At 39.0% G+C, this 13,608-nt stretch overlaps 1 protein-coding gene across 2 annotated transcripts in view; it reads right to left on the bottom strand.

The window, feature by feature from the left end:
* The window catches only part of KIF16B (kinesin family member 16B), a 209,299-nt gene that overhangs the window by 155,086 nt on the left and 40,605 nt on the right, over positions 1-13,608 (bottom strand). For both annotated transcript variants that reach the window (XM_024199818.2, XM_024199817.2), the window contains exons 10-12: positions 10,748-10,923; positions 8,254-8,319; positions 3,899-3,958 (exon numbers count right to left, since the gene is read on the bottom strand). In XM_024199818.2, coding sequence (XP_024055586.1) covers positions 3,899-3,958; positions 8,254-8,319; positions 10,748-10,923 — 302 coding nt within the window. The remainder of the gene's footprint in view (positions 1-3,898; positions 3,959-8,253; positions 8,320-10,747; positions 10,924-13,608) is intronic.

Genomic DNA, 13,608 nt, shown 5'->3' on the forward strand with positions numbered 1-13,608 from the left:
ACAAACAGACATGCTAGTTACCTCCAGACTAAATCAAATAACCCAGCAACAATATAAGCATAATAAGTTAACTGACTTTCTCAGAGTCCACATAAGAGTCAAACCTAACCCCCACCCAGCAAGGGAGAAAAGGTGAGCCTTACACCCTGAAGATGAAAGAACACGAGCTCTTCCAGACCTGGAGAAGAAACAAGTTCCAAAGGCTTTAATGGCAAATGCCCTGCTGACTGAAACTTTAGCAATACATCACAGAGAGTCTCTTACAGTTAGTCCACTGCAAGCTGGAGTGTGCATCTACTCTGCACTAGCCTGCTGCACATTAACTGTTCATGTGGCCACTGTTAAGTTATGTTCCTTAGCTTGCTCTGATCTACCCCATTTTGAAATGGGACTAGATCAAAGCACACTAAGGAATGGTTAGCATGAGACAGGCTAGCGGGGCTTAGATTCATGCCCCAGTTTGCTGTGGGCTAACTGTTCGTGTAGACAAGTCCTTCGACATAGTGTGTCCCACAACATTTAGTGCTTTATAGGTTATCATAACAGGATAGCTGGCCCCTTAAACGAAATTATGCTCAGCTCTCCTGTTCCAGTCCAGGTGTGCCTAGTTTGGTGTGATGGGGATGGTGGGGCTGCCTCTGGCAGCTATAAATAAAAGTCCAGAATCCTGAGAGAGAGGGAGCTTAGAAGGAGAGTTTAGAAACCAGAATTAAGAGAAGAAAAACAGTCCAGTCATGAGAGTAAAGAGACCTCAGAGGAAGAGCAGATATGGGCTGGGAGCTTCAGGGAGGGTATGCTCCTGAATGAGGAAGTGGTGAGAGTCTGGTTGAGCAGTGGAGCCAGATCAGGCTGATGACAGCAGAAAGCAGTCAGGAGGTCACTCACAAACTTCCCCAGGCCAGAGAGCCTTGGTCAGACAGCTAAGAGCAGGAGAGGGAAAGGTCAGCTGGCTCTCTGAGCCAGAGAGGTGAAGCCAGAGGGCGGAGAGGACTGAGGAATGATAGAGGGGTGAGCCCGCTGATGTCTCTAGGCAAAAGCTAGAACCATACCTGAGAAGAACACAAGGCAGAGAAATACACCTGGTAAAGGGGCGCAGCTGGGGCACTGTGGGAGATGCCAAAGCCATGCTTGGTGCTGGATTGTTGTGTGGTAGGTTGATTCTGCTGTCTTATACATTTGCAAGTTTCATTGGCAAAGTTGATCACGTCTGAATTTACATCAAAAGGACAGCTAATAAAGACATACAATAAGCAGCTGCAAAGAATATAAAGGAGTACTGAATTCTCTGCACCCTCAAAAAGAACCTTTGGGAACTGGAAGTCCAGAAGGGTCCAGGGCTACATCTATAGAGCAGGAAATGTTTCTGCTTGACAACAGACAAATGCTTCACTATTGTGACAAAATCAACTCCAAAGATTACCTGAAATATTCAGTAAACCACAGTTCCAGAATCACTGTACTATAGAAAATAGAGAAAAGCTTTGGAGGAATACCTGAAAATTCAGCTCTGGCATAATGGGGAAGGCCTGAGAAGAAATAGGGTTCTATAACATGCACCAAATATGGTAAGATTTGGGCCCATTCTAATCTCTTTTGGTAGTGAATTCTGTACTTAAGACCTTTTACTGTCAACATTCCATTCAATAGTTTTTTAATCTGCAGTTGTATGTATGGGTGGACTGTTGGTGGGAAAACTCTAATATTCCCAGGTCCCAGCCTATTCAGGGCTTTGTAGATTAGGATCAGAACTTTGAATTGGATCTGCGATTTGGTGGGGAGCCACTGAAGGTTCTAAAGCCCATATGTGAGGTGTTCTAATTTGTTCTTTTATTTTGGCCCATAGTTTTTAAAAATAAATTTCAAATTCATTTTTCCCAATACACATGAATATCTTTAATATTAATATTACTGAAAATTTATTTATTTATTTATTAAAGTGGTGTAAAACACAGCAGATAAACCAGCAAATCTTTTTATAGATTTACATTTTTCCAGGGACAGGAGTATTTTAATCATTGCCTCTAGTCAAATTAGAGAGACAAGGTGGGTGAGGTAATGTCTTGTATGGGACCAACTTCTGTTGGTGAGAGGGACAAACTCTCGAGCTTACACAGAGCTCTGTGTAGGATACCACGGAGAAACCTAACAGTGGAAAAATTGGAACAAAAATCTGAGGAATATGCAAATATGAAGTCCCAGTTCAATTTCTAGACAGACATTAAATAAAATTAGTCCATTTTGTCATACCATCTGCCAGGCAGTTTCCAATTCTGTGTTGCACTCCAAATTACCTGTGTTTTATTCTGAAGCATGGATACAGTAAGTTATTTGTAAATCAGATAATGAGTTAAAAGGTCCAGGATTGAATTATGAATTACTGAAGTAAAGGAATCAAAAAGTGATGCATAGCAAAATCAATAAGAAAAAAAAAGTCTCAAATCAGGGTCATAAGATAGAATTCTGGGATCTCCTCTTCAATTGTTTGCTTGTGTTATTTTCAGAACTCATCACTAACTGCGCATTCAACATATGTATGTAGGTAGGACTAAACAAGTACTAGATTGAAATTTTAAGATTTGATTTAATCAATCAACTAAAGGTGTATGTTGTATTGTGTGGGAGATCAAGTGGAAAGAGAGATTCTTACACTTTGGACTGGTAACATCAGAAAGTTAGTCTGTTAAAAATAGCAACTCAAAGTGTCACTCATCAATAGTCAACTAGTACTAGAAAATCTATGTAGGCAGAATGAGGAAAGAGATTTAGATTAAGGCTTGGCAACTCTGATTATAAACAGAATTTGTAACAAAAGTTTACACACAGAACAACTATTCTGGGTGGTGTTTTCAAAAGCACTTAAGTGATTCAGAAGCACAAGTCCCCTTGAAAGTCTCTTCCAATTTTATAAGATATTTTAGAATAAGAGTAAGGGGAACAGATGTGCCTTTTCTTAGTGGGCATGCTGTTAAATAATTGTGCCACTTTCTCCCTAATGTTTTCATACAAATCTAGATGGCCAGTCATTACACAAGCTGGCAGCAGCAGACATAAGGGGGAGAATAAAAACTGTGAACAAGTATTTATTGGATAGTCTAAGATTGGATATAATGGTAGCATAGATTGGAAGGAAATCTTTCAACAATTGCTGCTGAACACTACCACACTAATACTGAAATAAAGCTAAAAAGCAAATCTGGAACCTAAACTTAGCCATTCAGAAATTCCAAAAACTGTCTCAGTGTCCACTAACATAATATATATAGTAATGGTGCCACCGACTGCCATGGGAGGTCATCACACAAAGGACAGGGAAAAGCAGAAGGTGGTTTCTTTTCAGATTTGTTTTCACAGAGAGCTCAGTAAAAGCAGATTAAATGTTTGAAATATTCAAAACAGATCTCCCTTTTGGCAGAGTCCAAGATGGAAATGATCCAGCATCAGTAAGAAAATGGAACAGGTTGTGCTGTAGACCTATTACATTTTATTTGAAAATATAAAAATTCATGAGCTTTTACTCAAAAAGCTATTTTCAAAATAATATATGGAGATATAACTATCTCACAGAACTGGAAGGGACCCTGAAAGGTCATCGAGTCCAGTCCCCTGCCTTCACTAGCAGGACCAAGTACTGATTTTGCCCCAGATCCCTAAGTGGCCCCCTCAAGGATTGAACTCACAACCCTGGGTTTAGCAGACCAATGCTCAAACCACTGAGCTATCCCTCCCCCCAAACAGTCAAATCAGAGTGAGGTTCACACACATACTTTTTTTTGGTAACACAAAATTTAAAAATAATAGAATGGTTAACTCCGGAACCCTATTTTAAAGAAAAAATTGCATTTCTGCAAGTTTACTTAAAATGTCAAATGAGAAAATGGTGCATTTAACTGATCCTTACTTTTAGAATATTTTGGGTTTCATTCCACTTGTTTGTCCACTCTTTGGTCAGCTCTTGTACCTATGAAATGAAACAAAAAGATAATATCCTATATTAAACTAGTCTCGTTTGAAATACCACACTTACTCTCACAACGGACTTGGCACAGAATTTCAGAGAACAACTTAAAATGCCAAATATTTGCCAAGGTTGTTGCTCCCTGCAACTGATTCCACTGCCAATATTGGGATCATAATTAAATGTCACCAAAATCTGTTACAGTGGCCACTTAAATTTTCCCCACCAAAATAAAGCCTGTGCTACTTATGCATTTGTTTGTAATCATTATTTGCCCAATATACAACAAGATGACAAAAATGATGGGCTATCATACCTCTGATTTTTATCTTTTTAGAAAGGAAAAGATATTTAAGATTATGAAGGACGTAGTGAAAACTCCTATTTGTAATGTTTCATAAGAACAAGGATGTAAAGGATGGTCACTTAAAATGGCAGGTAATTTCAGAACAAATAAAAGGATTTATTACATGCAGTGCTTAGTCAAACCTATGAAATCTACAACCGCAGAATGAGTTAAAGGTTATAGGCAAATTTTACAATGAACTGGAATAATTTGAGGATCAACTGTCACTGTGATTATGCATGGTAAGGTAAGAGTGCTCATGATTCAGGCCATATGTTGTCCAAAACGGTTTACAAAGGCTAATAATTACAGAAATGTTTTTGTGGTACAGTAAAAAACTTTCTTATCCCGAATGTTGGGGGAATGGTGGGGGGGCGGGGCTGGAAAAATTCTGGTTAACAAAGAGGGAGGGAATTTGGGTGCGGGAGGGTGCTCGGGGCGAGAGATTCAGGCGCGGGAAGGGGTGCGGGCTCTGGGAGGGAGTTTGGGTGCAGGAGGGGGCTTGGGGCAGGCCCTGCGCCAACCGGACTATAAACCGGACTTTCAATGAAGATCAGAAATGCCAGTTTATAGAGCTTTCTGGCTGGTAAAGTGCCGGATAACACAGCTTTTACTGTATTTTTATCTTGCCACTCATCCAATGCATGGGATTTACATTCATTTTTTTAAGACTATGTAAAATCAAGGAACAAAAACTAAAGAGTATAAATCTTTTTATTTAAAGTGTTTATATATTTCAATTAAAAAATTCAAATTCTTAATAATAAGAGTATCCTGGAATGCACTATTATAAATACAGGTCAGGACTTCAAGTCTTTAGATTATGGCTCAACAAATCTTAGATGCGTGTAACTGATATCTGTACAATGGCACACCTGTCATATGTTATCTTATTCCCCACGATAGAAATTAAATTTCAAAACTGAAATCCCTGATGAAGGCTCTATTTCTTTTATTTATATACATAAAAAAAGCACTTATCCCAGGCTCTCTAAATAGCTGACATAATGCATACAACGGTGTAGTTAGTATAAATTGTTCACAGTCCTTGGACACTGCCTTTTATTCCCAAGCAATATTTGATAATTACTTCTCTTGATTTTTTATCCTGGAATTAAGTTTATACATCTTTTACTACCTGAATCGACTTTCAAGTGGTGAAATGCTTAAACTCAAGACTAACTGCTTCTGTCTCCTTTAAGATTTATAGGTAAATTGATCATTTACTTAGAGGGACAAATAGCAATGCTTCCCTTCACAGCTCTGCCAAAATGACCTCATCTTAACTTGCAACCGTATCCTTCAGTTTCACAGTTGGGTTTATTTGTGGACAGACTACAAATTAAGATGCACTGTGTGGTAGTTATATAATATGGTCAACTGCCCACAAGGGAATAAGTTGAAATCAAATCAAATAAGTAGCTCATTTTCACTTGTAACCTAGGATTTAAACTCAGAAAGGAAAAGATAATACTTCTCTCCACTGTGCCACCTAGGTCCAGAATGCTGACAATCACAATATTAGTCTTGTCAATTATTTTCTTTTGTTTTTTTGAAGAAAAAATATTAAAGAATCCTGATGCTCAACACCTCTATCGTCACCATTTCTGGAGAATTTTTAATGCACCTGAGTTGTTTAAAGTAGTTCCTGTAACACAGCAATTAATTCATTCTAGAGAACTACTGTGCACTAGTCAGTTAATTTAAATATGGTAATAAAGTCTTTAGATCTGCAGAATCAAATTCACTTTTCAATTATAGAACAGCTTTACCCTTTGTAATAGGTGCTAAGAATGTGCAGTAATTCAGTAATTATGCTTGTGGTAATTATCTTAAGTAGCAATCACATAACCTATTAATGAGGTTGACAGTGGACAATAAAACATACTTGATAAACATCCCACACAGTGAGGACAACACTTCTGAATAGGACAAGCAATGAATACTATCAGAGCATGAAAAATATATTCCAATTAATACCATACATTCAGCAGTTTCTACCACCCATCTAAACATTCATAAGAACAATACTCAGGTAACACTAAGTATATTATTTGTAGTTTCATGTTTTTTAAACAAAAATGTAAACATAGTTTTTCACACATCAACTTGCCCTAAAAAATTAGTATTATGATCCAGAGTCATACATAATAATGTAGAGCTAACGTATAGTATCAATTAGCTGAGTCAAAAATGTGTTTCCTAAAAGGGATATACTAACACCAGAGATTTTAGCAGACTGAGTAATTCTAATGAACCAAATCCTCAGCCAGCTTCATTCAATGGAATTATACCAATTTACACCAGCAGAGGAATTGGCCCGGTGATTTTAGAAGATCATATATCTATATTTGATCCTTAAAGTAGGGTTGCAACTTTCTATTTGCAGAAAACTGAACACCTTTGCCCCGCCTCTTCCCTGAGGCCACGCCCCATCCACCCCTTCTCCAAGGCTGCGCCCCTGCTCACTCCATCCCCGCTTCTTCCATCGCTTGCTCTCCCCCACCCTCAGTCATTCGCTCATTTTCACTGGGCTGGGGCAGAGGGTTGGGGTGCAAGAGGGTGAGGGCTCCAGCTGGGGCCTCTGGGGTGTGGCTGGAGATGAGCCGTTTGGGGTGCAGGAGGGGGCTCCGGGCTGGGTCAAGGAGTTTCGAGTGTGGAATAAGGCTCCAGGCTGGGGCAGGGGGTTGGGGTGTGTGAGGGGGTATGGGCCAGAAATGAGGAGTTCAGCGTGTGGGAGGGAGCTCCGGGTTGGGGTAGAAGGTTGGAGTGTGGTAGGGAGTGAGGGCTCTGGCTGGGGGTGTGGCCTCCAGGCTGGGAACGAGGGGTTCAGAGGGCAGGAGGGGGCTCAGGGCTGGGGCAGGGGATTGGGGCGCAGGAGCAGGTTTGGGGAGCGGGTCCTTACCTTAGGCAGCTCCCAGGAAGCTGCTGGCATCTCCCTCTGGCTCCTAGGCAGAGGTGCAGCGAGGCGGCTCCACATGCTGGCCCTGCCTGCATGCACCGCCCGTGTAGCTCTCACTGGCTGTGGTTCCTGGCCAATGGGAGCTGCAGAGCCGGGGTTCGGGGCGGGGGCAGCATGCAGAGCCCCCTTGGCCACTACTATACTTAGGAGCCAGAGGGAAATGCTGGCAGCTTCCCAGGAGCCACGTAGAGCTAGGCAGATACCCTGCCTGCCTCGCTGCAGGTGGCCAACTGGACTTTTAATGGCCCGGTCAGCAGTGCTGACCAGAGCCACTAGGGTCCCTTTTTGACCAGGTGTTCCCGTCAAATACCAGACACCTGGCAACCCTAACTTAAAGATTCTAAATACTCCACACACACACACACAAATCTGATTAATGCTACCCCTTTTTGTACAGTCTGCTATTGTCTAAATATGATCAACATGAAGCAGATAGTCAAGGACTAAGAAGAGGGTTAAATTCTCAGATATGAAAGATATAGGTCCATTACGTCTAGACTCATATGTTCAGTTATCACTACTGCACATGAAAATAGCTTACAAGTTATCTAAATCAGTGGTTCTCAAAGCCGGTCTGCCGCTTGTTCAGGGAAAGACCCTGGCGGGCTGGGCCAGTTTGTTTACCTGCCGCGTCCACAGGTTCGGCCGATTGCGGTTCCCACTGGCCACGGTTCGCTGCTTCCAGGCCAATGAGGGCTGCGGAAAGCGGCGCGGGCCGATGGATGTGCTGGCCGCGCTTCCCGCAGCCCCCATTGGCCTGGATTATAAAAAGTTAGAAAAAAATAAATCTGAGGTTTTTACATCTAGTTGAATTTAAGAAAATGCTGCTTTGTAAAATAACCAAACAAACAAACAAATGGACAAACAAACCACAACATTAAAGTCAGTGTTGATAAGTGTGAATACCAAAAAGTTCCTGAAAATGAGCTGTTACTACTCCAGCATCCAGATCACATTTATCTCTAAAATAAATATAGAATTATAACTTACTCTTGCTTCATTCTGCTGAAGCTTCTCCTCCATACTTAAAGCTGTTGGAGAATCCAAGAGTGCAATCTAAATTGTAAAACAACTCACATTAGTATATAGTAAAATAAACAGTACAATGGATGGTGGATTAGAAGGTATGAAATATTATTGTGCAGGTATTTTAATAAATTTGTATAGTAAATCCTGTTCTAGTCTTTATCTGCAATGGATGACATTTCATCTTTATCCATATAAAATATTCACATTGCCACTAATCTTGTCAAAGTATAAATTTGAAATACAAATCAGTAATTTATAATTTTACACACACACTTTTACTGATTTGTCTACATTCATATTCTGCTGAAGGCACACAACATTTTGACAAATTGGCTCTACAAACATCAATTTTTTAAAAATGCAGTAGATGACAATTTACTATGCATGAGTGTCTATTTAACTATTCTGCTATAAACATTTCTATGTGTATGACATTTGTATTGTAAAAATATATCTTGTTAATTTGACTGTGGAACGTGAAAATTACTAATATTTACAAAAATGTAAGCAGTTTTCTTTGTTATATAACATTGACTAGTGTTGGATTTTGGGTAAATAATTATCAGTGAGCCATGGTGGCATTTGCAATACAATATTCTGGGAATATAAAGACTGTCCATAGAAGAAACTATACAGGGATTTATATTCTATTGTACACATTTACCACCACCTGCTGTTTTACCAAGCAGCACAAATTCAATTAATTTAGTCTTGTTCGGCATTATATCCCTCACAGACATTTATAACATAAGAATTGAAATTCTCTGGAATTCTTCATAGCATAGCCATATTTATTTTGCGATATCTACTCTTTTACACCTTGGAACAATGTCAAAGTATTAGATCTTCAAAACAGTCTAAAATATGTGTACCCAGAGTTTGCAAAGTCAAGCTGTGATTTCAGAAATAAAAATTGTCAGCTTGCCAGCAAAATCACTCAACTTTTCCCCCAGACAAGCACAGGACAAAGCACAGAGTACAACAGAATAATTTCACCCTTATGGAGGGTTTTCGGTTTTACTATTTACAATACAGCAGAATCGTACTAATACTTCCTTTAGTAATCTGCAAACCTGATATTTTTCACAAAATATGCAGGGGGACCTCATCCCATTTCTCAAAGCAGGATATTGTGGACAATTAAGTTTTCATTTTGTTTTGTTTGTTTTTTTACAAAAAGTCCCATACTACACTGACTAGCTTTGATATCTCATACCATAATTAAACTAAATTATTTTTACTTATAAAAATAAATAAAGTAGTACAATTTTTAATATCATTTATTTGTGCCCTCTCAATCATGTTTGTTCAATAACAAAATCTGGTAACCCACAATAGCATTGTTTGGAAATCTCAATTAGCCAGGTTCTACTATAGACCTTTAAACCACATTCCTTAATTTCAAGAATCACCATGCTAACGTTAGCTTGTTTTTGTCATCCAGAGACAGATATTCAAGTTAATCACAGTTTACGGCACCCAAAAGAGATAAAAAACTAAACAGAATAAGGATAAATAGAAAAAAAAATTGAGGGACTGTACTGCTTAGTATTGGATAGAGAATTCTCTTGATGCCAATCAGCATTCCATACAATACCTTCCATATGGAATTAAGCACAATTCAAAAGAAGCTGTGCTTCTTTATATATGATCTCTTAATATGCATATTTGACACTCAAAACTTTGCACTGAAGAAGACAAGTACTCCTCAACTGAACAGGGGTCCTGGGATGGACAGTAGACTAATAGCAAGACTAATTAAACAACTATTTTTCAAATAAATTTTACATGTCTTACGTTCTGAACTTATTGATTAGAAGACTAAGCAAAATGGGTTGGCTGTGTCCTTATATCTTTATTGAATCGGTTTGTTTTATTCATAGTTTTCACTTTGTACTATATGGAGGTATGAACAATGTTTTTAGATGTTTCTAAGCACACTATTTGCTCTCTGGAGTACTACATAGTCAAAGACGATGTGGTTACAAGCTTTTCAAATACCCTACCTTTATCTTCAGTATAATATTTCCAATTCTCAACATGAATTTAATCTTATTTGCAAAGTATGTGTTGAGATATTTTATGGTATCTTGAATATTCTTGTGCTGGAAAAAAAATGTACAAGGGTATCTTTTCAACCCATTAAGCTAGGCATACCTATTTCTTTACTGTTAATGGGGTGGTGTACCTAACTGCCCATATGCTGCAGTGAATACTTACCCACAACATATAATTATGTTCTAATCATATCAAAGCGAGGTTAAAAATTTTACACAAAAGCCGATATCACACTCGCCAATTGGAAGCCAATTCAAAAGAAGAAAATTACATTCATTCATGACTTCACAGTGCTTGTTTTTTCAGATCAATATAACGAAAAAAGATAATGATCTCATTAGGATCTAGAATTAGATGCTATTACTCAAAGAAAACTATACATAAATCTAAAACTAACCTGATTCCCTTGAGCGAGCAAGGTTTTTAATCGGGCTATTTCAGCTCTCAGCTCACGAATTAGTTTGACGTTAGGATCCTCATTAATAGTAGGCTTGTTGATGATGTTTTTGGCTCTATTTGCATAGCGAAGCGTACTTAAGGTTTCTCCATAATTGACATCAGCAGGTGAAATAGCTGAGAATTAATTCAGAAATAGTTTAGCCAGCACCAGATGTTTCATTTAATAAAGTTGGTTTGTAATTTAAATGTCAGATAAGCATCTTGCAGATGGAGAAAAAAAAAAAGGTCAATTATTCAGAGATTTGTAAAAAATCTTGCCATCAACCTAGCTGATTTTTATAAAACTCAGAGGTTCATCAACTCAGTGGTGAGCATACCATGCTCCTTGAATGTATACCCTATATAACAGAGTTCAGACTCAAGAACAGGAGAAAGCAGTACATTTATTCTAAGTCTCAATACCATCTTCAAATGAGGAAGTTGATTCAAACAAACAACACTAATTGTCCATTTTTAAAAGGAAATTATATGATACCTTGACAGAAACTAGACAAAAAAAAGAAGAGAGAAGAAGCCACAGCACCCACTTATAAACTTGGTCTTTGGGCTGAGCTGTGGGTGTATGGCAGCACACAGTCCTATCCTTGAAATAACTGCTTCCAAGGCCCATGTGATGCACAAAAAGACTCCAGTAGTGCTCTTCTACGGAGGCAATTTAATGAGAAAGAACTGAATGTGTCAATAAATATTCTTTTCTTCACATATTTTTCCAGTATGGCAGCCATTCATTACTGCTTCTAAAAGCAAATGGACAAGATATTCCCAAGATTTTTAAAAAGTGAGTCCTCAAATACAAATAGAGTAGCAAGGTATGGGACAGATATTCTACAGTGGTATCTAACATCACAGCACAGGAGAAGAGGACACTACTCAGAGAAGAGATGGGATACTGACCTTCACTAACAAGATGTTTAACACCTTTATAAGACTGAATAGGAGAATAGCAGAATGAGACCATGTGGGCTCTGAGAAGGTAACTAAACAATCATCGGTAGAAGAATGTGGTATTTTCTCTTTGCCTCATTCTGTGTTTATCACAAATATATGGGCTTTTCCCTTGTCTGTGGTTCACAAATTTGGGGATGGAGGGGGATGGTATGTATTTCCCTCAGCTCTTGCCCTGTATCCCTTTATGCTACACACTGCGATAGCTGCTATCATCACTCCTTTATTCTACTCATTCATGTGACAGATTGTACCCTTATGTTCACCACTTTTACAAAATTATGATAAATTTTGTGCAGAATACAAACTGAAAACTCATAATTTGCTGATCAGTATTGTGCTGATCAAATATGTGGCAACATTGTATGTAAATTTATAAGATTCTATTGTATGATGTTACTAAGGCATATTCCAAATCTGGAAAAGCAGCCCAGACCAGTTCCTCAGAGACAGAAAGGCAAACTGATGGCTCAGTCAGGTGTTAACAACTTCAAATGGACTATCACCTGGTTAAGTGGTTATTCTTTGACAGTTAGAAGGGCGTGAGTGAGAAATTTACATCGTGGCAGACAGACTTGCTGTCGCCTGAACCCCAGCTGAAGATGATTCTTGAAGAGGAGGGAAAGATATAAAAACAAGGAACCGAGGCCCCAAATCACCTCTCTCCCCTCATCTCTACTCACGGCATCAACATTTGAAAGACAAAAGGAGCATCATTGAACTGAGGGACTGGTCCTGGCTGAAGGAATCCAGTCAGACTGCTGTAAGCATATGGTGAGAGAAAACTTTTGCTTTAAATTCACTTAGCTTGTTAGGTTAGGTATTAATTCATGTTTTACCTTTTATTTCTTTGTAGCCAAATTTGACTTTTATGCCTCATTACTTCTAAGCATTTAAATTCTATCTTTCTGTAGTTAATAAACTTGTTTTATTTTATCTAAACCAGTGTGTGTTTTAACTGACGTGTTTGGAAACCTCCATTTGATAAAACAGGGTTTGTGCATATTATTTTTTATTAATGAAATGGCTGACTTTTTATGAGCCTGTATTGTGCAGGAGGGTGCCGGGCAATACAAGACGCACATTTCTGGGGACAAGTCTGGAACTGAGAATTTCCTGTTGTCACCCTGTAATATAATTCAGGAGTGACTGGCTGGAAAAACTTGTATAATTGAGCTGGGAGTGATTTTGCATGCTAGAGGCTGTGTGTAAACAGACCAGGAGTGGTTATTCTCACAGCAAAGCAGTGTAAAAGGCACCCCAATTGGAGCACTAAGGGGACACAGCTGTTCAACCATCCAGATTGTATCCTGGGAAATGTCACAATTCCCTTATGGAAAAATCCTTTATAGTATTTAATAGGCAAAGAGGATTGTAATTATTTTGTATTTGTTTCTAGTGGTGCCCGTTAAGTGTTAGGTGCTTTTAACATGTATGATTCCCAAAAGCCAGATATCTGGTACCGAGCTCAGTCAACTGGACCTAAAAAAACTCTCCCATCTGTAGTATGAGGTGGCCTTCCTGATCTTTGCAGGTTTGGTTAAAGAAGAGGCAGACTAAACACATTTGGGCTGTGTGACTTTCTTACAGACACCAAACTTAGGTGTCGGTAACAGACATCATGGCATTACAAACACTGGGCTCCCAAATGCTTCCACCATGTTGTAGGTCAGACACTGGGGGAAAGGGGGTGGGGGGGGGGGAAGAGAGAGAGAGAGATGAACTACAAGGGAGAGGGGGAAAGTGAGCCTAGCAGGAATGACATTAGAAGAAGGGGAAGCAGCCCAAAGAGCGCAGTGTCCTGGATAATGCCTATAATGGCATGGACTCTGAAAACTTGTTTTTAAACAAAAG

This window comes from Terrapene carolina, unplaced genomic scaffold (assembly GCF_002925995.2).
Source record: "Terrapene carolina triunguis isolate 2854851 unplaced genomic scaffold, T_m_triunguis-2.0 Scaffold132, whole genome shotgun sequence".
Classification (NCBI taxonomy): Eukaryota; Metazoa; Chordata; order Testudines; family Emydidae; genus Terrapene; species Terrapene triunguis.